General features: G+C 41.8%; 1 protein-coding gene across 1 annotated transcript in view; it reads right to left on the bottom strand.

Annotated features, from left to right (window-relative positions):
* ITK (IL2 inducible T cell kinase) overlaps positions 1 to 25398 on the bottom strand; it is a 57228-nt gene that overhangs the window by 7530 nt on the left and 24300 nt on the right. The window contains exons 3-13 of the mRNA XM_061621956.1: positions 24209 to 24290; positions 22883 to 23011; positions 20862 to 20902; positions 14801 to 14949; positions 14445 to 14510; positions 13586 to 13640; positions 12794 to 12873; positions 10517 to 10653; positions 9180 to 9254; positions 1446 to 1617; positions 97 to 313 (exon numbers count right to left, since the gene is read on the bottom strand). Of these exons, the coding sequence (XP_061477940.1) occupies positions 97 to 313; positions 1446 to 1617; positions 9180 to 9254; positions 10517 to 10653; positions 12794 to 12873; positions 13586 to 13640; positions 14445 to 14510; positions 14801 to 14949; positions 20862 to 20902; positions 22883 to 23011; positions 24209 to 24290 (1203 nt within the window). The remainder of the gene's footprint in view (positions 1 to 96; positions 314 to 1445; positions 1618 to 9179; positions 9255 to 10516; positions 10654 to 12793; positions 12874 to 13585; positions 13641 to 14444; positions 14511 to 14800; positions 14950 to 20861; positions 20903 to 22882; positions 23012 to 24208; positions 24291 to 25398) is intronic.

Genomic DNA, 25398 nt, shown 5'->3' with positions numbered 1-25398 from the left:
TTTAAGTATTGTAAGTGATGATAAGTTCATTTCCTTCTTAATTTAAGAGCTATGATTTCTTTACAAGAGACACAGACTGACATGACCCAGACATACCAAGTCTCTGTGGATGATAGATGCCTGCTCCAGATAAGCCATTCCTTCACACACATCTTGGCACATTCCAAGGAGCTGTTCCTTTGAGAAGCTCCCCCGCTGCCTCTTTAGGTAATCAGACAAACATCCATGCTCCATGAATTCAAACACTAGACACATAGGAGCATGTTGCATGCATACCCCATGCAGCTGGACTAGTTTGGGATGAGATAGTTTCCTGTGGATATAGAAGGAGAAATCAGTGCAGTCATGTACAGTAGCTTGCAGAAACTGATGTATGGGCGTATCTAACAGGAAAGAAAAGAACAAGAAAATGAATATGAAAGAAGAAAGCCATACACAAAAATGATAAATACACAGAGTGGTTCCTGGAAAATGTCATGTTATATATTCCTTCCACTACTGTGTGAATCTCGTGAAAATTATAATCAATTATCCACTGCTTGGCCATATAAACAGAATATCATTGACATTTTCCCTATTTTCTGCTAAAGCAACAGCCCTGCCGAACTTAGTTAAATACTGAAGAGCTCTGTGTAGAATAAATGCTCATGCAGTTTCCCCAACAATCTGAGCCTGCTTCGCATCTCTATGAAAATAAGCACCAGATACCATACAATAGGGATTTTCATTGACGGATCTATAGAAATTGTAAAGTTATTAGTTTCCTTTGTGTCTGGCACCAATGACATAAAATAAGCCCTTTCCTTTCTCCCTTCTTCCTTTGGAGGAGATTGTGTAGCACCAGTGGCCACAAATGGAAACATCATGAGTAAGAATTTTCTAGGGCAACCAAGCCTCTTGATATTCAATTCAAATTATTATCTTTTTTAAATTATGAGAAAATATTTTACAAATGTAAATATTTTCTTCTGACTTTTGATGCTTTCAAAAATGTTGATGTTATATTTTTAATGTTTGTGATCATGAGGTCTCTAGAAAAAACTACTATCTCAAAATGATAGCAAAAATTCCTAGTATTCTTAAAAGGATCCTTGAACCAAGTAAAGAATCTTAAAAGTAGCCTGCTGTATGCTGGCTTTAGATTCCTTATCCCACTAGCCCAGTGTTAAAAAGGATAACATAAAGATCAGCTGCCAACCTGAGACTCAGGCTGCAATTGTACACTTAGCTGGGACTGAACTTCATTGGCCTTACTTCTGAGTAGATGTATAGGATTGCATCATGACTTTGTTAATATTTGTTAATGCATACGTGTGCTCATTAATTAAAAATGAAATTCAGTGGTGAACTCTTACTGTTCCGTCAACATCAGTTCCAAAGTACTGGGAACAGACACAAGGCTTGACACAATGTTATGGGCTTTGACAGGTATTGGTATTGCTCACATCATGACTTGGGCCTCCTCAATAAAGTCTTCTTCTGACATTGCTCCTGTGCGAATGGTCTTTATGGCCACTTTCATCCGATCAAGCCAGTAGCCAAGATGCACCACCCCAAACTGGCCAATGCCAATCTCCTGGTCAAATGTCAGTTCCTGGGGATTAATCAACCATTTTCCTAGGATAAGGCAGCAGAAGACCGCATTAAAAACTGGCTATTGCTTTATGAAAGAAGAAGTGCGCAGTAGTAGGCCTCAATGCCCCCCAACTGTTATGATAGGCTTTAAGAGTTTGAGTGGTTTATTCAAATTTTATCTTGATATTAAGGATAATAATGGAATGAGGTTAGTATCTAATAGTAATTCAGCAGTTTCCTATATTAGATTCTATCATAATATTCATTTTGCATAAAATCTCTCCTGTCTTCCAAAATGTTATACCTCCTGGAAATGATGGGACATAGAACATTTGGAGATCTGACTTTACTCTTGCAAGTTAGCTTTCACAGGTTCAACACCTCCTACCTCTGCCACATCAGTTTTCAAAAATAATTGGATTTAAGTAATGACTTAAATCATGTTGGGTTAGGATTTAAGTTCATCAAATGACACAAGATAGCGACAGGTATCACTTGCTGAAACTGAGATACGTTTAAACTCTGAAATAAATGTTTCTTCATGTTCCTGGAGTTCCTTTCTCTTTTCCCCCTCCTAATCCTGGGTGTTGCTCGATCATATAAAGTGGGGAATGAGGTGTGCTCAGTTTTTTTAGAGCAAGTGGTACTTAACTCTTCCCTCGCCTGCAGTTTCTTTTGTCCAACCTGTCTGCCAGTGTAAGCTTTTCCCATAACTCATGAAAAAGCTGGGTTTTAACTGAATCATGGGAAACTAAGCAGGGTGGCTGCTAATTGCTTGAGATCAGTGTGCTTGCTGATAATTGGTTGTATCCAATTAAGTTAGGGCTCATCCAAACGGAGCAGGATAATCCACGTTTTCCATAACCGGTTCGTCATCTGACAGTCCTCACTTTGCCTGTTTGTTCGCTCTTTCTCGATTTAAAAAAAAAGCTTTTTTTGCACCCGCACACGCAGCGGGAGGACCCATACTTCTTCTCGCTTTTTCCCAGCTCTGCCCATAATACTCCCCCTATCAGCCAATTGGTCCGCAAAATATGACGTATGCACCTCTCCCCTTTGCAACGAAGCACAATATCGCGCACACACTTGACTGTAACAGCACAAAAGTTTGAATTTCCTGTGGGTGTAATGGAGTTCCTTGCCGCTCACCACTCTGGACCAGGGCTGGCGGAGGGGTGTGTGTGCTGATATGCCAATAATTCCTGTATTTTTGTGTGCTTGTATTTGTGATATAACGCAAAAATGAATGTATGTGTTTTTGCCTTTATGGATAGTAAACATTCTGGAGATACACAGGGCTGGCAAGTCTCAATCAGCAGAGAGAGCAGAAGGCTGCAGGCAAGAATGAAATCCTGGCCTGGAGCCAGGGGTTCCTAGCCAAAGGATGCTGAATGCACTCTGGAGAGGGGGAAGGGGCGCCTGGGCGACTGGCATCCCTTCCTTCTCCATCGCCTGCTGCCCCTTTTGCTTGGCGCCTTGCCTGGCAGCACCCCCTGCCAGCTGCTGCTGGGCCACCTGAGCTCTTCTCCCCTTTTCACCACTCTGGCTGGCTTCTCTCTGATCCACCCCTGGGCTTTCAGGGTGCTCTAGCCCACCACTTCGCTCTACGAGCGGCTGGAGCGAAGGGGCGGCAAAAACAATCTCCAGCTCTCCCGAGGAGGGGGGCAAGGGCTCCAGGGGCTTCACGGGTGATGGGGCACCCGTCCGAGAGCCCTCACCACCCCCTATCTCCCCCTCCACCGCCACCTCCTCCCCAACAGCCAGGCTTGCACTGCAACCGCCTGCTTCCTTCCTTTGCTCTCTCTTTCTCTGCTCCGGCTGCTCCACGTTAGGCAGCCGATCAGCTGGGCTGACAGCTGAGCCATCAGAGCGCCCCACAGCTGATTCGGCAGCCACCTTCCCTTGCCGCTTGCCGCCCAGCTCTTCCTCAGGCTGGCGAACATAGCTTCAAGCAGCCTGTGGGAGAGAGGCTCCTGTGAGGAAAGAGGTTGCCTGGGAGCCTCCCTGGGGTCTCCCCCTGCGTGGGGGTGGCCTGGCATCACTGTCTGCTCTCTCCCCAGCTGGCCCTCGCCACCAGCGACCCCTTCCTCCGCTCTCCTTCCAGAGCCTCCTTAGATGGTTGTGGGTGGCCATCTAGCAAACCACTTATATGTCAATAATTCCTGTGGGTTTTTTGGTTGTATTTGAGATATTTCACAAAACCAACTGTATGCTTTTCTGCCTTTATGCATAGTAACGTTTCTGGAGATACACACGGCTGGCAATTCCACTTATTTCTCCAGAACAGCTCCTTCCCATTCTCTCCCTCTCGCTCTACCTGCCTCTCCCTCTCCGCGTAGGCAGCGGCGGCGGCGTCAGTGTCAGGGAAGAGCTACTGAGAGAGGCTTCCCAACCACTTCGGGCAAAACTTGATGCTCCGTTGCCTTCACCCCCCTCCTTCTCCCTTTCCTTCCCATGGTCCTGTACAAAGTGCCAGGCTCTTGCTTTTCTCTGCTGTATGTGCCTGTGCGTGTCTGTCTGTCTCCGAGCAAGGAGGAAAGAGCAAAGCAAGCTCCCTGCACCAACCAGCAGCACTTGAGTCAGACCAGCCAGGAAAAGGGGGGCTTTACAAACAACAACAAGTGCCACCCAGTTCGCACGCTGGCTAAAAATTAATGGCTGTCTCTGCTTCTGCGCAAATGCGCTTTTTTGCATCTGCGCAGTAGAAGTTGCAGAGCTCCCCCCCCAACACCACCCCATTGCTCTGATTGGTTCAGTTTTCCCGGGCTTTTCCTGGTCATTTTTGAACATGCGCAAAAGTAGAAATACATGATTGGCTGTGAATGAGAGAAGGGGTATGGAGAAATGCCCAAGCACCGCCCATGGAATGCCTCCTGCTCTAAAGTCCGCAGTATTGCATCCTAGCGCCTGAAGGCACAGCAGATGATTCCCGGTTTAAAAAAGCAAATCACATTTTTGTGGTAATGCCAAAGTGGATTTAACAGCGAGAAAGTCAGCTTTAACAGGTGACGTTGTATGGACCACGGAAAATTAATGAACACACAAAGCGATCCTATCGCAGATTATACAGTCGTCCGGATGAGCCCTTAGAGTAGACCCATAGAAACTAATGGGCCTAAGTTAGTCATGTCCATCAATTTCAATGGGTGTACCCAGAGTCAGGCTAATGTTAGATATAGCCCTTTGTTTTAAGGGACATTATTCCATTTATTTATTTATTATTTATTAAACAAAATCTATCTACCACTTGATTGTAGAAAACCTCAGTGGTGTACAAAGACATTAAAATGATCAAGAAAAACAGTTAAAAACAGTTAAAAAGTAATTAAAACATTTTTAAAACAATGAAAACAGCAACAGACTAAAAAGAGATTAAAACACATCAACATGTATTGTGTCTGGATAGGCTTGCTTAAACAGAAATGTTTTAAATAGGCACTGAAAAGAATACAGTGAAGGTGCCTGCCTGATGTCAATAGGCAGGGAGTTCCAAAGTGTAGGTGCTGCCACACTAAAAGTGTGGAACATGTATTATGTGGCACATGTAACTGTGCCAACTGCACAGATTAAAGCGCTCTACTGGGCAGTGCACATATGAAGTAAGGTAGTCCCACAAGTAAACTGGTCCTAAGCTGTTAAGGTCTTTATATACCAATAGTAACACCTTGAACTTGGCCCGGTAACAAATCGGCAATCAGTGCAGAACCCTGACCAGAGGTATTATATGCTGACAGGGACTCACTCCTGTCAGCAACTTTGCTGCAGCATTCTGCACTAAAGACAGTTTCCGGGTCAAGTGCAAGGGAAGCCCCACATAGAGAGCATTGAAGCAATCCAGTCTTGAAGTCACCAATGCCTGAACTACTGCGGTCATGCTCCCAGTGACAGAGCTGAGTCCATAAGCACCTCCAGACCGCATATCCGCTCCTTCAGCAGAAGTGCAACCCCATCCATGGCGGGCAATTGACTAATTTCTCGGACACAGGAACCACTCCCCCACAGTGCCTCCATCTTGCCAGGATTCAAGCTCAGCTTGTTTTCCCTCATTCAGCCCACCACTGTGTCGAGGCACCAGTCCAAGGCCTGCAAAGCCTCTCCTGATTCAGATATTATGGAGGAACAGAGTTGAGAGTCATCAGCATACTGATGACACCTTGCCTCAAAAATCCTAATGACCACTCCCAACAGCTTCATATAGATTTTAAACAGCACTGGGGATAACATAATGCCCTATGGCACCCCATAATGTAACTGCCAGAGAGCCAAAAAGGACTCTCCCAATGCTACTCTCTGGTTCTGGTGCTGTACTAGGTAGGTCTGGAACCACCATAACACAGTTCCCCCAATTCCCATTCCACAGAGCCAGTCCAGAAGATACTCTGATCAATGGTATCAAAAGCAGCAGAGAGATTGAGAAGCAGGAGCAAGGTCACACTCCCCAAATCCTGCTCTCTGTAAATGTCATCCATCAGGGTGACCAAAGCTGACTCAGTGCCATAGCCAGGCCTGAATCCAGATTGGAACAGATCTAAATACCTTTTTAAAAAAACTTTTCTGCATTGATTTCTTTAAAAGCTAAGAATCTTCATTTAAAAAATGAAAGCAATGAACAGCACATGACAGGGAGAATCTGTAATGTCTCTGTGCTCATAGAAAAACCCAGACAAGGACATAATGGGGCTATCAGGAAGGCTGCAGAGTACAGATCATCAGAGATATGATTTGCAGAATGAAAGAAAGGACACTCACAAACTGCTCTTGGCCATCTTGTAAGTAAGCTAAGCATCACAAAAATCCTGCACCCAACCCATGAGAAATGTTCTTTTATAACTTTTGAATGCCGTTTCTTTTCTCATTAATTTATGGGTAATGGTTAAAAAAAAATCCAAGACATTTTTTTGGCATAGCAACAGTGGATGTTGGTTGGGTTTTTGATTCTTTCCAACCCTTTGATTCTATAATTTACCCTGAATTACATAATCCCATTAACTGGTAAAAATAACAGAGCCTTGTGACACCTTAAATAGCACCAGTACCCACCCTTGTCAGGTATGAAAGCTTGTGTCCCACAAAACATTTACTAGTATTTAAGATGCCAGAAGGCTCTGTTGTATTTGTACTTAGATTCATTCAGCGGTATGAGTCTGTTTTCAATACAAGAATTGATACAACATTAACTTCCATAAAGTCACATCACTGTAACCGACAGTACAAATGTAGGCATGTCTACTCAGAAGCAAACCCAATGAGTTCAATGGGACTTATTCCCAGGTAAATAAGTGATTCTAGCCTGAATCACCCCTGTAGGTTTTTAGATAATTTGACCCACTATGTCAAATAAATTATACTGCCACGAGAGTGGCTGTATACTATAGCCAGCATGGATTTTTCACATTCCACAATGTTAAATTGAAAATACCCCCATGCCATTCTGATGCTTCCCATAAGCTCATTTCAAAACAAAACCTTACAAAACTTATAGTTCTGAACTCAGTTGCTTCCTTAACAAGCCTCTCAATTTTCATGGCAATACACAAAACAGTAAGAGAGAACAGAGAGTTCAAAGTGTAAAAAGAGAGGGGAAAAAACCCAGAAACCTTTTGGAATTTTTTCTGTCACAGTTCTCATAATCTGTTGAAATTCATTAAAAATCAGCCATTGTTCACAGAGTACCTGTAATCCTATTATTGATCTTGCCCCATACTCTGACCATCTTCTGCTGTTTAAAAGTTAAAAAAAACCTGGCTGATTTTTAATTAATTTAATACATTTTGCATTGAACTGAATGATAGCGTCGGGCATGCTCAGTAAGAACCAACTGTCAGTGTTCTAAAAGCCAGACTCACAGCTGCTGGGCTTGACTAATCAGGGGGCCATACCTGCACCAGATTTTGATTTCACTTGAGACAGTCATGCTTCCCCCAAAGAATCCTGGGAAGTGTAGTTTGTGAAGGATGCTGAGAGGAGACTCCTATTCCACTGACAGAGGTCCAGTGGCCAGACTGGGTTAACAGTCAGACACTCTGACTAAAGGTCTGTGAAGGGAAAAGGGCTTCTCCTAGCAACTCCCAGGACCCTTCACTAACTACACTTCTCAGGATTCTTTGAGAGAAGCCATGACTGTCCAAAGTGAAATAAAGGCCTGGTGTGGATGTGGCCAGGGACAGCTTTCGCTTAAATTTTGGTGGGAGGCTACATGTCCCTACTGTAGAATAAAAAGGTGGGGGAAACGCTGAAAAGCAATGATACTGTTCACAATGTTTTCCTTTTGGAAAAGGGGCTTCCCCTCTGCCCAGTGCCCACCCACCCAATCTCCTACCCTCCTCCTCCTTCTCCCCTCCCTGCCCCTCCCCCGGGTCAGTGTTTGACTACGACCTGGGAGACCAGGGTTTGAATCCCCACACAGCCATGAAGCTCACTGGGTGACCTTAGGCCAGTTACTGCCTCTCAGCCTCAGAGGAAAGCAATGGTAAAGCCACCTCTGAATACCGTACACCATGAAAATCCTATTCATAGGCTCCCCATACATCAGGATCGACTTGAAGGCAGTCCATTTCCACTTTCAAACATGATTGCACAGAAATAAATCCCATTGAACTCAAAAAGTATGCAAATGATCAAACCCACCCTCCCTTCTCCTTCCTCCTATCCCCTCCCTCTTGCCCCTTCCCTCCTCCTTCCCATCCCCTTCCAATCCCCATCCCCTTCCAATCCCCATCCCCTTCCAATCCCCATCCCCTTCCAATCCCCATCCCCTTCCAATCCCCATCCCCTTCCAATCCCCTCCTTCCCCTTCTTCCCCCTCCTCCCATGGTCAGTTTTACCTATCTTAAGCATGATTGCATGGGAGTAAATACCATTGAACTCTATAAGCATGCAAATGATCAAACTTGCCCTGCCCTCCCCCTTCCTTTCCCCCCCTCCAATCTGCTCCTTCCCCTTCCCCCTCCCCCTCCTCCTCCCCCATGGTCAGTTTTACCTATCCTAACCATTAGTAGATAGGAGTAAATCTCATTGAACTCAATAAGCATGCAAATGATCAGACCTGCCTTTCCCCTCATTCCCCTCTCCTCTCCCTTCCTCCTCCTGGTCAGTTTCACCTATCCTAAGCATGATTGCAGGGGAGTAAATCCCACTTACCTCAATAAGCATGCAAATGATCAATCCATTCTCAGCAAACTTGCACAGGACCCCATTTCTTACCTCCCGGATTAAAAACCAGAGAAATTCACTAATAGGCAAAAAACCTTGCAGTTTAAGAACATACTTATAGTCCACAGATATTTCTATCAAACTTTACAAAGCAGGGAAATTGGGCAGCTATAGTGAATGCACCAGGGGAGCAGGAGACCTAACCTCCTCTCTGAGATATTGTACTGCCCTACAAATTTGTCAAAATGCAAAGACAATTTGGGTTGGTCTTTCACAGTCCAATCCACTTCCTGTGTAGCTTGGAAGAATTTGGTAACATGTGCCTCTGAGCATATGCTTTTTAAAGTTGGATAGAAATAGCTGTGGTCTATAGGTATGTTCTTAAACTGCAAGGTTTTTTGCCTATTAGTGAATATAAATAAATACAATCAAGTCAATATTAGTCTGCTTACCATAGCTTAGCCCAGCAGTAACAGGAGCCTTTTCTCTCCAGGAGCAAACAGCATACCTCAAACGAGTAACGAGACCTGCATTATGGAGAAAAAAATATATATCTTTGGTGAAAAGGCATAACGGACAGCTTATTGTAGGGAGAGGAAAAAAAGAGAGGCGAGCCAGGCAGCCAAGAGTTAATGAAAAATAAGGAGGTAGATTAGGGGCACATTTCACTTCCTTTTTTGAAATAACAAGCCATTTTTTACTATGTCTATGACCTTATTTAACACAGCAGGATAGCAGAATTTATTTCCTGAGAAAGGTCTATGAAGCTCTGTTAATATAAACCTATGAACTGGACCCAGACTAAGTTAGTTAAAATTTGGACCCAACAAAATACATGCGATGAATATATGGACATGTTATGACTTATAATAATTCAAATAAACAGAAATTCAGGAAATTTACATAGGGTTGGACCCAGACTAACTTAGTTCCTATTGAAATTAATGAGGCTTAAGTTATGGGAAATAAGTTTAATTAACTTACAGAGCAATCCAAATTCCACACTGCCACCGACAAGGCTTTATGGAGCCACCACCACATCAACAGCCGAACCACTCATAACAGTAGTATATGAAGGTGGGAGCAGGGAGTTTGGCCTAGTCCTTATGCCAGCTCCAGAATGGGCCTGATGCCAGTCAGTGCCACTTGTGAGAGCAGCTCAGCTCAGCTCCATCCTACCCCACCCCACCCCCCAGAATGCCCTGATTTAGGTTTTACCTCCAGTCTCTGCTTCCACCCACCTGCATGTATGGCAGCCAATCAGCTGGCTGAACCAGCAAAAGCAAGTGAAAGGGACACCTCCACTCATTCCAAAAAGCTTTAGTCTAGATCCAACCCTATGTAAATTACCTGAATTTCTCATCATCATCATCTTTTTCATCTTCTTCTTATTACCTCTCTCTCTCTTATATATATATATCACAAGGCAATGTACAAAATTATTGGATTGTTTTAAAATCTCCTCCAGAATATTCAAGGAGGCGCGAGTTTGTGCAGCACTTATGTGGAGCCTTTCTATTCTGTGTAACCCAAAATTATATATAATAATGGACATGTAAAGGAGGCCAATGGAAACCCCATTCAGTTGTTCACATACAGCACCTGTTTTCAGAGACAGAAATCTAGCCAGGCTTCTAGAAATCATTATATTCCACGATGCTAACCCAAACTGCTATCCATTTCTACAACATCTGAGTTGCTCTTGGATTTCAACAGCAACTTTTACAATTTTTTCCTAATATTTTTAGATTATTTCAGAACTGTTTCCCACATTCTTGCCTGGACATACCTCCTGCATTGTGTTGGTGATAGTTGATCAGTGCTGGGATACAATCAAAAACATGCTTCTCTGCCAGGTAGTATCTCTTGGGGCTGTCGCTTGTCTCCTTGATGTGATAATGTTTTATAACTGGGTTGTTCTCATTGCTAGAAAATAAAACAGTTCCTTTCAAAACAATATAGAGGCAGCTAAACATCCAAGTACAGAACTATGCAGCATCAATAAATATTTGGACACATAGTGTAAATATGAAAAAGAAAAAAACCCACAAAACATTTGACCTTGGAGGCTCTACTTTTCTAAAGGGCAATAATTCTAATGTTTCCCTTTAAATAGTAATTAGAAACAGCACCATAGAATGTCACATTTTGGGAACAGATACCTTTTTAAATGATTCTAAAGTTTGATAGATGCCCACCCAAGCTCCTTTGTAGTCCCTTTACTTCTCTTCAACCCTCTGCCACTCACTTTAAAGGGATCAATGTTTCCCCAGCTCCTGGGAGGGGCAATGCCATGAAATAACCTTGCTGGGGCCCTAACCTCATGGTTGCAGTTCTTATATTATTGGAGTCATGATGTAGTGGTTCCCACAACACTAGGTAACAAAGGAAAGAGCTCCAGTGAGAACACATTGTCAGAAAAGTATATTTGATTAATAAAACAGACTCTCCTGTCAACTACCAGGTGAGGCTGTCAATGTGCTGAACCAGTGCCTGGCTGCGAAAATGGACTGGATGAGGGCTAACAAACTGAGGCTCAATCCAGACAAGACTGAGATGCTGCTAGTGGGTGGTTCTTCTGACCGGATGGTGGATGTCCAACCTGTCCTGGATGGGGTTGCACTCCCCCTGAAGGAGCAGGTTCGTAGCTTGGGGGTTCTCCTAGAACCATTTCTGTCACTTGAAGTTCAGGTAGCCTCGCTGGCACGGAGTGCCTTCTACCAACTTCAGTTGGTGGCTCAGCTATGCCCCTATCTGGACAGGGATAACCTGGCTTCAGTTGTCCATGCTCTGGTAACTTCCAAGTTAGATTACTGCAATGCGCTCTACGTGGGGTTGCCATTGAAGAGGGTTTGGAAGCTGCAGCTCGTGCAGAATGCAGCAGCCAGATTGGTAACAGGGACCAAACGGTTCAAACATATAAAACCGATTCTGGCCCGCTTGCATTGGCTGCCTGTATGTTTCCGAGCTCGATTCAAGGTGCTGGTTTTAACCTATAAAGCCTTACACGGCTTAGGACCACAATACCTGATGGAATGCCTCTCCCGGCATGAACCCACCTGTACACTACGCTCAACATCCAAGGCCCTCCTGCGGGTGCGTACTCAGAGGGAAGCTGGGAGTCTGGCAACAAGGGAGAGGGCCTTCTCAGTGGTGGCCCCCAAATTATGGAATGATTTAGTTGACGAGGTGCGCCTGGCGCCAACATTGTTATCTTTTTGGTGCCAGGTCAAGACTTTCCTCTTCTCCCAGGTATTTTAGCATGTGTTTTTAAATTGCTTTTTAAAAAATGTGTTTTTAAATTTGTATATTTGTTTTTAATGTTTTTAATTGTTGTAAACTGTCCAGAGAGCTTCGGTTATGGGACAGTATACAAATGCAATAAATAAATAAATAAATAAATACCAGCCTTCATTCATTCATATTTTACTCAAATGATGAAATATTTTATTGCTACATTAGGCCAGTCAATAAAAAGGATTTATAAAATAGGCTTATTTTCATGCTAAGCATCAAGCAGCCACGAGGAGAAATGAAGATGTTACTAATAGGGTAAAACAAATGTACAAGCCTATGGAAGTTAATAGTTTTGGCAGGACAGAGGACAGCTTAGAAAATCTATATGGAAAAAGTATGGTCTATATAAGGTACCAAAGAGAACTGGCAATGCATTTCTATACACTTGTCTTCATCTTGGTCTTCAGGCTTGCCACCTAATTTTAAGCATATTTACTTCGATATAAATACCACTGAGTTAATTTGCTTAGCACTGCTTCCCAATTAAAATGTTCTTAATTTAGTTTGGTCACATTTACAATTACGTATTTGTAAATATAAATTTACCTAATGTGCCCTGTAAAATAAATTTAGGAATTCGCAACTGAAACAACATTGTGCATGAAGATTTCTATTGTATGCAGGCTGGAAATAAACATGTAAAAATAAAAAGTGAGTGAAGCATCTGCATGTTTGGGAAGGGAGGGTAATACAGAATCCTGTCATGTTTGTCAAAATGTCATCTCAGTTAACTGAATCAAAGCAAAAGTCCACTGGGATTTAGACTTGCCTCAAAGATTTTGTGAAGACAGAGACTGTATATGTGCCAGGGAGCCTTGAATCTCTCACCATGAAGGCTCCTTCCTTACCCTACAGAAGGAAGAGAAAGTCAAGGCCAATAAGCATGATGCAACAAAGGTTTCAGAATCTAAAAGCCAAGTGGCCATGCCACCACTTCCCCACTTCACATCTTCACCTTAAAAAGCTCAGAAAGAAGGGAAACAGCTATTCCTCAAAGTACTTTGCTGATTCATATTTGACCAGGAAGTCCCAGGTTCAGTCCCTGGCACCTCCGGGTAGGGGCGGGAGAGACACCTGCTGAAACCCTGGAGAGATACTTCCAGTCAGCATAGACAATTCTGAGCTTGATGGAACAATGCTCTGACTCACTATAAGGCAGCTTCTTCTGTTTCTCTGCTTTTCCTAGATCGGGGCCTCCCTTTTCGATGCCAATCTCCCTCAAGGAACTCAGGACATCAACAGGTGGCTTTTGTGGCCAGATTTTATCCTCTCCAGGAAAGCCTGAGTAAACAGACAAATTTTAAGCAGGCACCTAAATGCCAGTACTCTAGGTGCCTGTCTAATGTTCAGTGGAAGCACATTCCAAGGGTATGTGCCGCCACACTAAGAGCCCTGGGCTTAGTGGACATAAGATGAACCTGGGAATGTACAACACTACTTAAGAGTGTAATTCCATTTCCCCACTATGTCACTTTCCCGACATGTTCAAAGTAAATGAAGCAGAAAAAAATATGTCCAAGTAAAATAGAAGATGATCATCAAGGTAGGGGGTTCACCTTACCTCTTCCTTGAGCAGCGTTTCTGCCTTGCTTCTGCTGATACTCTTATTGTACCACCTGCAATGATAAAGAGTCTTAGCATTTAACGTTAGGTTATCCAGCTTTAGCTCTAAACCTTAGCTTTAGAGTTATTAGAGATATCACGTTTTCTTATTCTGAATTTTAAAGTAAAAGATGCTGCACTTAAAATGGCCACATGAATGGTGATGAATGTATATTTGGTAAGAGCATACTAAGGAACTCAGAATTAATTTATCATTACAAATAAATTGGGATCTGAATGTTCAGTGCATACAGAAACTGCATGGCTGTGACCACCTCTGGCAAAGGAAAAGGAGGCTTGCTTTCCACGATGAAGGACATTCATTAGATTAAATATTCTGTCCTTGAGCAGTTAACATTTTTCCATTGACTTCATATCACTGATTATCAATTTACTCTTCTCAGTCAGAACTTAAACATTTGGTAGTTTAAAAACAACAACTTATTTGAATTATCTCACCCTGATAAGGCATTTTAGTGATAATGGCTTAGATCCTAACTAAGCTTCTACCAGCAGAAGTGTCCCATCAGCGGACCCATTTACGGAATGCTCCTGCCAGCAGAAGTGGTGGGGAGGTGTGACTTTCAGTGATTTCACCTTGCCCCTGCAGCTCCTTTGCCCCTTGAAAATCTGTTCCAGAGAGTTTGGGGAACCTCTGGAGTCTGGAGCAGGGGAAGAAGAGATACTTGAAAAATTCAGCCCAATCTCCATACTCCAGCAGGATCATAGTTCTCTCTGCATATGGAGTGAGCCCTTCCATTTGGAGAGGGCTAGTTAGGATCCAAACCAAAGTTGCATCGAAAAAAACAAAATCTTACTCATATATTTGCAGATTTTCTGGTGATTTTTCTACCACATAACTGCTTGGTACATATCCTTCATGCCTGTTAAAAATGAGATTAGAGACTTAGGCGTTTCCAGCAAAAGTGTACTTGATTAAAAATTGTTTACATTAGCAGGATGTCTTTCAAAAAAATCCTAATTAGAAAGAGCGATTACAGGATACAGAAGATAAGCTTCCAAACTATATTTATAAGCGGACCCCAATGACAAGCAAATTTAGTAAGAAGCTATGTTAGTAAGGAGTTATACAGTTTGAGAAAACTGTGTTGCTATTAATTTAATGCCTGCAATTAAAAATAGAACAGACACACAAAGAAAATGGCCCACCTACCCATTCTTATCCTGAACCAACCACCAGTGGACCTCAGAGTTATCAATTACATGGTATTCTTCATTGCACCGTAATGCCAGCTCCTGAGGATCCTGGGCAGTGTAGTCATAAATGGCTATTACTGGAGATTCCTTGGGGTCTTGAAATCTCTATATAAAAATAGCAAAAATTGAACGACACACATTAAATCTGAAAAATGAGTGACAACAAAACATCTACATATTTACATAATGGCCTAGTTTGCACATCACACTAAGCCAAACCATGCAAATTGTTGGTTGTTTTCTTGCACTGCGTTAAGTCATCATTTGGCTTAATGCAGGGGTTCACAAACTGTGGTCTGTCAACTGCCAGTGATCCATTAACTTCATTCAGGTGGTTCACAGCATTTGCCATGTTAAATATTTTATTGATTTTTATTGTATTTTATTGCTTATTCTAACCGTATATTTCTTATACCTGTGTTGTATTATGTTGTATTGAATTCTATGGAATGCAAATTGTAATACAATAAAAATATAAGGGATTAAAGCAGCAATAAAAATACAATTAAAAATCATACAGCGCTAGCATAGCGCATTACAATTTCTACAACAAGTAGAAACATTGGGCTCATCTACACTGGGGTTTACTGTGTGTCTGGTGCAAATCACATCCCCTTTTAATTCTCATGGTTCATATGATGTTACTGGCAAACAAGCTATCACACAGTTTTCCCCCTGTAAATCCATACTAACCCAATCCTCTGATCATATGAAAAGGGAAGGAAAAAATGTCTTCACTCTGTATCTCTAGTGCCTGCAGACACTTTGCTCCAATGCTTTTAGGTGGGTGTGTCAATTGTTCCCCTCTCCACACCCACTCCCTCCTCCTCCTCCTTTCATTTCATTTCCTGTGGGCTAAAGAGCAACTTTCAGCTGCTCTCTCCCATTCTGCAAGCCTTTTTTATGTTGCTGCAAATGGTGCCTTATTTTTCTTTTCCCCCTAACTTGTGCATAACATTGCTCAAAAAGATTTGCATTTCAACTGTATCATACTAGCGAAAATACAAATAATCGCACTTCCAGGTTGTTGTTCTTTTAAATGCAACTAACTGGTAGAACAAACTGAGCATGCTCGGTTGCCAGGTAACCAGAGGGAGTGGAAATGTTAAATTAGACAGCGTGGTCATTAGGAAACTGTGTGATTGATCCTTCCCCTCAGTGTGAATAGAAAACACTGTGTTTACAGCTGGCATTGAGCCCTTACTGTAGACAGTACAACTAGAAAATGGAGGTAAAAACAGCGTCTTTAATATGAAATAATGCTCCCATGTGGATAAGCCCATCATTAAGTAGTTCACCAAGGCAATCAGCAATATATATATATATATATATATATATATATATATATATATATATATATATATAAAGTACTCAGACTCCTGACCAATGCTCTCATATTACTGAATTACAGATGGTATATTGTAATTTCATTCTGTATGATACTTTATTTTGAAACACTGAAACTCAAAATCAATTATTGTAAGGTGACATTGATTTTATGTTGGGAAATGTTTGCAAGAAACATAAAAAACGGAAACATGTTGCTTGCATAAGTATTCAGCCCCTGTGCTGTGGAAGTTCCCAGTTTACACAGATGAAAGAAATTGCCCTGTTGAGGACACAATTACCTTACCATTGGCTTCCATGCTGTCACACTGTCAGGATAAAAACCTCACTGTTGAAGGATCATTGCATAAGTATTCAACCCCCACACATTAATATTTGGTAGGGCCACCTTTCGCTGCAATAATAGCTTTAAGTCTTTTGGGGTAGGTATGGACCAGCATTGCACACAGCGTCAGACGGATTTTGGCCCATTCTTCTTGGCAGATTCGCTCCAGGTTGTTCAGGTTGGTTGGACATTGCTTGTGGACCACAATTTTCAAAGAGTGCCACAGATTCTCAATGAGATTGAGATCAGGTCTTTGACTGGGCCACTGCTGGACATTCACCTTTTTGTTCTTGAGCCACCACAGTGTTGCTTTAACTTTGTGCTTGGGACCATTGTCCTGCTGAAAAGTGAATTTCCTCCCAAGCTTCAGTTTTTTAGTGGACTGAAGCAGGTTCCTCTTACAGTATTTCCCTGTTTTCTTGCAGGATTTCCCATCCATTCTTCCTTAGATTTTAATAAGATGCCCAGTCTCTGCTGATGAGAAGCATCCCCACAGCGTGATACTGCCACCACCATGCTTCACTGTAGGGATGGTGTGTTTTGAGGCATGGGCAGTGCTAGGTGTGTGCCACACATAGTGCTTGGAGTTTTGGCCCAAAAGCTCTATCTTGGTCTCATCTGACCACAAAACCGTTTCCCACATCGCAGCTGGGGCACTCTTGCGCTTTCTGGCAAACTCCAGACGTGCTTTCAGATGGTACTTTTTGAGTAATGGCTTTTTTCTTGCCATTCTCCCATACAGGCCAGTGTTATGCAGAGCTCTTGATATGGTTGACTGGTGCATCATTATTCTACTCCCAGGCACTGAACTTTGTAGCTGCTTCAAAGTGATTGTTGGCCTCTCTGTGGCTTCTCTTATAAGTCTCCTTCTTGTTCGAGCACTGAGTTTTGAGGGACGGCCTTTTCTTGGCCATCCCTGGGTGGTGTGATGCAGCTTCCACTTCCTGATTATTGATCCGACTGTGCTCACTGGGATATCCAAACACTTGGATATTATTTTGTACCCTTTTCCTAATTATGCATTTGTATTACATTATCTCTCACTTCTGTAGAATGCTCTTAGGTCTTCATTTTCCTTCAGATCCACAGCCTGACCAATGAGTGGGGTTTATATCCTGACATTGTGACAGCAACTTTAATGGTTCACAGGTGGAGGCCAATGGTAAGGTAATTGTGTCCTCAATAGGGCAATTTCTTTCAACTGAGTAAACTGAGAGCTTCCACGGCGCAGGGGTTGAATACTTATGCAAGCAACATGATTCAGTTTTTTATGTTTCTTACAAACATTTCCCAACATAAAACCAATGTCACCTTACAAAAATTGATTTTGAGTTTCTTTTTTTTCTTCAATTAATTTTTATTCAGATTTTCAAAACCAAAACAATACAAAAAGAAAAAAAACACAAATCAATAACTAATACAATAAAAAAATAAAAATAAAAATAAAAATATTGACTTCTGATTTGTCGTAGTTCAGCTATAAATCTATAAATCTATAATATATAACAAGCCTTAATAGATTATAAAATCACCTTCCTCCAGCGGTTATCTTAATAGGTTTCAAATCTCATTAACATCATATCATTTCATTCTTCCACAAAAAGTCAAAGAGAAGTTTCCAATCTTTGAGATATATGTCCATCAAATTTTTTTTCTAAACAAACATGTCAATTAATCCAACTCATCAAGTCTACTAAGTCCAGTAATTTCAAATCGCTCTTCTTCCATTATCCATATTGGTTCCATCTTCCATCTTTATACACCCAATAATCTTGCTGTCATAGTCATATAATAAGAGTCTGATAGGAATTTCCTTTATCACAGATATTTTCTTGCCATCAATTCCGAACGTATCACTGAAGTATTGTTGCAAAGCCGCATCTCTGTTCCTCTTTTTTACATTATACACTAGCACATCTCTTGAAGATTTTTCCATTAACACAAAACAGGGATTAATTCTGTTAACTTTCTCCATTTCAAGTTCCATCAAATCCTTCCAGTCCAGGAATTTTTTTGAACCGATAATATCTTTATCTCCAATCTCTTCAATTCCTTCAGGGACAGTGTTGATTTCCAAACCATAATATTTGTCTCCAGGATCCATCACAGCCAGGAAATCCAAATCTTTTTCCATGTCCATATTTAATCCAATCTCTATAGTTTGAACCTTGCCTTTAATTTTTCTTTCATCTTTTTTTGGTTTTCCAGATCTATCTTTATTCTCCTTTCTCATAGAATCCTGAATTTCTTTCAGCTCCTGTCTCATTTCATCAAATTCAATTCTCCACGCTTGTCTATTATTTCTCAATTCTTGTTTTATTGACTTAATCCCATTCATTATTTTCTGAAACATGTCTAAAGATAAAGTCCCTTCTTGTACATCCATGATCTTCTTAATTGTCATTCTTAAAGCCAAAGGAACTAAACTCCTTCAATTTTCAATGTCCCAAGCAAAGAGCAGTTTATTTCTTTATTCAGTTATAAAGGAGTTAATCTTTCAAACCAACTGATGTCACACTCTAGACAGCCCTTATCTCTTATATGCCCAGAAGTGCAAAAACAGCTTTAGTTCACAGCGTCCTAATGACTAGTAGCAAAGAGAATAAGCAGATTCACCAAAAAAAAAAGAAAAGATCAGAAAAAATAGTCCCAGACAAATATTACACATAAGTCTTATAAATCAAAAAGATTTTTCTTTTCTCTTCCAATCAGAAACCCCTCATCCGTTGTAATCTTTACAATGCCATTTTCCATGTCAGCTTTTTGCAATAGGAAAAAGATAGGCTATTTTTATTTTCCTCCCCCTTAGTTCCGTGAGCAAAAAAGAAGGAAAGTTTTGGCTCACCCAGGTTTTCTTAATTGCTGTTCTTTGACAAATCTCTTTAGCTGTATAGATAAGAAAGTGATAAGTATAGACAGGAGAATGCTTGCCTGTTAGTCCGTTTTCTTAAAAAAAAAAAAACGAGTCACTTGTTCAGCTGAGCTAGCTAAAAATCCTCGCTCTGTCCGAGCTGCTGGAAGACCTTCTTTCACAGACGATTCTGACGAATTCCAGTCTCCCACAACCACAACAAAGCTGTGTGGGAAATCTCACGTTTCTTCCTTATCCGGAAGAAATTATCCCCAGTCAAAAAGACCCTTCTGACTGGATTTAAGGCTGAAAAAGTTTCATCCAAGACGGGAGCCCGTCTCAGAGCTGCACAGGCGGAGGGATCCTCCTGGGAAGTCCGTCAATAATTGATTTTGAGTTTCAGTGTTTCAGAATAAAATATCATACAGAACGAAATTACAATGTACCATTTGTAATTCAGTAATATGAGAGCATTGGTCAGGAAGTCTGAGTACTTTTGCAAGGCACTGTACATACATACATACATATATATATAGATATATATATAGATATATAGATATATATACACACACACACACACACACACACACACACACAGTTTTGAAAGCAACAAACAGAACTTCACTCAAGTGTCAAAGAGCAGAGAGCAACGGATTCCATTTGCTGTACACCGCCCTGGGAGCTTATTGCTATAGGGCGGTCTAAAAATGTAATAAAATAAATAAATAAAATAAATAAATTTGTGGTAGATTTCCATCCAGCATCTCCTAACTATCACCGAGCAATCAGGGAGAGCTACCCATCGCTGGCAAACTCTGAACATCTTACCAGAGCCATCAGCAGGCCTCCTGTTATAGCATTTCACCAACCTCCTAATTTGCGCAGACTGTTTGGTGAGAGCTGTGCTTAAGCCACCTATCACCAATCCAGGGTCTCATCCTTGTCACTCCAAATGCTATATCACCTGTGTGTACCTCAGGGAGACAGCCACTTTTACAAGCACTAGGACAGGCAGGACATATTACATCAAACAGAACATCACCTGCAGGTCCTGCAATATAATTTATGTCATCGAATGCAAAAGACTAGGATGTCATATCCAATACGTAGGAAAGACCACAACTGACCTACACACGCGCTTCAGGAACCACAAGTCAGCAATTTTGACAAAAAAAGTGGAGCAACCAGTTGCAAAGCATTTTAACATCGAGGGTCACAGCCTGTTGGACTTTTCCATTACAGCGATAGAGATGCCAACAGATCCAGCAGCACTGACTAAAATGGAGAACTTTTGGATATACTCTCTGGACACATTGGCACCACATGGCCTGAACCTGGAGGACAGTACCACCACTACTTAGCTTCTGCAAATGAAGCCCCTCTGAGCATTCCATCCTCAGAGCTCTATAACTGCCACTTTGGTAACAGCATATGTATGTTAGCAGCTGATGAAGGCAGAAGCTGAAACGTTTTGGTATTACAATAAAAACCTACCAAGTCATCCTCTGGAGTTGGAGGAAGAGGTTTCTTGGAGACTGGAAAAAAAAGAAAAAAAAGAAAAACATACCAAAAATATAGTGCAATTTTAGACCAAAGCAGACAGAAATATTGCACTTCTACAAATCTGGGTGGATTCAAAGAACCACAGGGTGGCTCTGTTTTCACATGGAGCATTGGCTGATGTGTAGCTTCTGTTCATGCAGTGAAGCAGCTTTTCACACCTGCAGTGGTCCAGAGATTGGTGACAGATTATAACGGTTACTTTACCACACAACCAGAGCCTACAGGCAGCCAGACCTGAACATGATTCCAACCACTTTTTTTTTGTAGTCACCATGTAGTAAATCTTCAAAGTTGACCTATTAGTTTTGTTTGTGAGATTCATATTAATTCAAAAATTATAAATTGTTATGGTATTGACCATTTCCCCCCTACTTTTATCAGAGCTGTCAATTCTTGGACCTAGTTCCTTTTTTCAACAATAGGCGTTACGCATTTATACAGTGTTGTTGTAAAGTTATTTATTTATTTACTTATTTATTGAATTTCTTAGTCACCCATCTGGCTGGCTATCCAGCCACTCTGGGTGATGTACAAAATGAGCATACAGATACAATAAACATTAAAAATCTGGACACAAGATAATAAAATCTAACCCATCCCAAAAGCCTGCCTGAAGAGCCAGGTCTTGTCTTCACGGCCCGGAGGAAACTCATTATACAGGGGGCATGGCAGAGATCATTTGGGAGGGAGTTCCACAGGGTGGGGGCCAACAATTGAAAAAGCCCTCTCTCTAGTCTTCACCAGTCTGGCTGTTTTGACTGAAGGGATAGAGAGAAGGTCTTTTGAGGCTGATTTTGTTGGAAAGCATAGCTGATGATGCTGGAGCCGCTCCTTCAGATAGACTGGGCCAAAACCGTATAGGGATTTAAAGGTCAAAACCAACACCTTGAATTGAGCCCGGCAAGCAACTGGTAACCAGTGCAACTCTTTTAGCACTGGAGTTATGTGATCTCACTGGCGGCTGCCTTTAATCAGGCACGCCGCCAAGTTCTGTACCAGTTGCAACTTCCGGACCGTTTTCAAGGGTAGCCCCACGTAGAGCGCATTACAGTAGTCTAGGCGAGAGGAGGCCCGGGCATGTACCACCGATGGGAGCAAGTGATTGGGAAGGTAGGGGCACAGCCTCCGTATCAGATGGAGTTGATACAGTGCTGCCCAGCTCATAACTGAGACCTGAGCTTCCATGGACAGCTGGGAGTCAAGAATGATCCCGAGGCTGCGGACCTGGTCTTTCAGGGGCAGTTGTACCCCATTGAGCACCAGGTCCAAATCCCCTAACCTTATATAATGCATGATGCTTCTCTGTGTGAGGCATGTTGCCCACACTCTTAGTTGCCTGCTCCTGAAAGACAAAATAGAGCAAGAGCAGTGAGGGGTGTGGCCTGGGGAGGGTCCTGAAAACCAGAGGCTTGAAGGGCTGCATTCAGCTCCCATGCCTGAGGTTCCAAACCTTAATCTAACAAAAAACAAGATGAAATAAAACTATGTCACAAGCACAAAGCAAGAAATAAAAGTGCAAGCAGAGCAGGCAGCTTGAGCAAGTGACCCTATCTGCATACTGTAGGTAACATACAGCCATGCAGCAAATTATTAAGGAATGAAGACATTCTAGATAACATCTGGCCATTTTATAGGTGGGCAACACAGAGGCTGAGAACCTCTAGCTCCAATGAAAATCAATGAAACTATGCCCGAGGTTTAAACCATATGCTGAGCCAAGCTACAGAACATGGTCAACTCACAATATGTTTTGTCTGTGATCAAGGAATTAAACATAATGGTGCACAATACTTTTTCTCTTCCCCCTCCCTGCCCCCAAGATGTCATGGAATATCTACTGCAAGAGATGACCAGGTCCTTGCTCTTCTAAATGACAGCATCTTACACTAGGGTAAATCACCAACTCAGTACTGATTCAAGAGGAATAAGGATATCCGGAAAGAGTTTCATACCAGCCTTGGCTGGAACATACTCCACACAGCCTGTTGACAGCTTTTCTGCCTGAGCGCAGCATCTCCATCTCCCATCTATCCAGAAATTTGGGTGAAATGTTGCCACCAAATTGTTGTTGCTCCTAGTTTCTGAAACAGTTAGATAGAAAAATTAAGATTATGTCAAATACCCTCAGCCTATGGCCAAAAATCTTTAGAGTTACATAAAGTTATGATGAAGAATGTGACTGCAGTTCCTCTCAATATAAACTAATAATGGTTGGGAAGGAAAAGGTATAAAAGAAAGATAACTTAAATTTATTTTCCCCATGCAGAGGTGTACATCCGGTCAATCCCATAATTGTGGGCATTTCTTTGAGCTATAATTGGAAGCGACCAGTTGAAAGAGGTACAATAGTTTTTCTACTTTGGCCAAAGGAAATTTCCAAGAGAAACATTAGTGAATTTCAGAATATGTAATAACTATGTTACCTGAAATGAAGTGATAAACTGAGGTGGTAAAATTCCAAACTGCACTATTTTAAACTGCAGGTGCAGGGGTCACAGTTTGCATTTGTTCCCCATATCAAAAGCCCTCTGCATGAACAAAGAGTTATTTATATTGGGTTGCGTTCAGTGTTTCACAATGGAACAATCTCTCCTCTTCCTGCACACTCCCTACATCTGTTCTGGGGTTTCCCCGAACCTTCCAGAGCAAACTTGGGGTGTTGTGGGGTGGTACAACAGGGGAGGAAAGAGGAGAAATCCTATTTCGCTAGCACTAACCCTTGCACTAATGCTACTTTGTCATTGAATACTACCCTATCGGTTTTTTTAAAATACTATTTCAATAATAGACTCAGCATGTGGGGTAGAGGGCTATACTGTTGTGCTCATTTACTGTGTGAAGGAAGTTTTCCGTTTTTCCTCACCGGGGAACATACAAAAATGTGCAGTCTGAAATGGTACAGTCCAGAGTTCTACCACTCACACTTCTGCTCAACAATAGCATATAAACTGAAATGTAATTTCACTTTTCTGCATGGCCATCAATCCATCAGTTTAAATATATTATATAAAGGTATTTAAGGCAGCATTTCTATATTTCATTCTTGCATACCAACAGGAGGAGAGAGGCTTTAAGGCATTTAAGCTGCAATCCTATGCATATTTACTGGGGGAGTAAGTCCCATTGAAAACAACAGAACTTAGACATGCACTGTTGGAGGCAGATATGAAAGTGGTTGAAGTGGGCTCCGACTCACAAAAACCTATGCTACAAGCTGTTGTTTTGTCACTGATCTTGGAATATGTATTGACTTGAGGAATTATGCTGTGATCAGTTACCTTCTTTCAGAGCCAGTACCCATTTCTGACAGCTCGCTTGGCTGGGAGCAAACACGTACAGCAGATAGTTGTCATGAAAAATCTATAGCATGAAAAAAGTTATTAGAATAAACTCCGGGACAAACAGAAGAATTACCCACTTACGACATAAATCCTCTGATGCAGGGGTTCTTAAACTGTGGTCTGCAGACCACTTCATGCAGTCTGCAGCATGTCTGTGGATTGGTGGCTGAAAACGGGAGGTGGCACATCCACTGCATTCAATGTTCATATTGATTTTTAATTGTATTTTTCTTGTTTCTTTTATTTCTAATTTATTTCTCACATTGTATTTTACTGTATTACAATTTTAACTATGGAATTAAAATTGGAATACAATAAAATACAATATACTGTATAAGAATACAACATATAAAATAGAATTAAAATACAAAAAGCCCAGTGAGATAAGGTATGTGTGAATGGGTTTTCACTTTTCTGGCATGTGCTCTTCTTTCTGTGTAAAGAGTAGAACCCTGACATACTTTATATGAAGATGAGGCAGTCATGTGCATGGCTGTTATGTCACTTCTAGTTTGGCCCTTAGAAAATCCTTGATGTTGCAGCCTGAATATCTTGTTCATCATCTCCCTTCCTTGCTCCCAGAAGAATTTGTGAAGTTATGAATTATACATCACACAGCTACAAAACGAAGAAGAAGAAGAAAGAAGAAGAAGGAAGAAGGAGAAGAAGAAGGAAGAAGGAGAAGAAGAAGGAAGAAGGAGAAGAAGAAGGAAGAAGGAGAAGAAGAAGGAAGAAGGAGAAGGAAGAAGGAGAAGGAGAAGGAGAAGAAGGAGGAGAAGAAGGAGGAGAAGAAGGAGAAGGAGAAGGAGAAGAAGGAGGAGAAGAAGGAGGAGAAGAAGGAGGAGAAGGAGGAGAAGGAGGAGAAGGAGGAGAAGGAGAAGAAGGAGAAGAAGGAGAAGAAGGAGAAGAAGGAGGAGGAGGAGGAGGAGGAGGAGGAGGAGGAGGAGGAGGAGGAGAACGAGGAGAAGGAGGAGGAGGAGAAGGAGGAGGAGAAGGAGGAGAAGAAGAAGGAAGAAGAAGAAGAAGAAAGAAGGAGGAGGAGGAGAAGGGGGAGGAGAAGGAGGAGGAGAAGAAGAAGAAGAGGACTCCTATAAAGCAGCATGAACATATTTCTGACCCTTGGATAA

This window comes from Rhineura floridana, chromosome 3 (assembly GCF_030035675.1).
Source record: "Rhineura floridana isolate rRhiFlo1 chromosome 3, rRhiFlo1.hap2, whole genome shotgun sequence".
Taxonomy (NCBI): Eukaryota; Metazoa; Chordata; class Lepidosauria; order Squamata; family Rhineuridae; genus Rhineura; species Rhineura floridana.
This window is presented reverse-complemented; position numbering and strand designations above follow the sequence as displayed.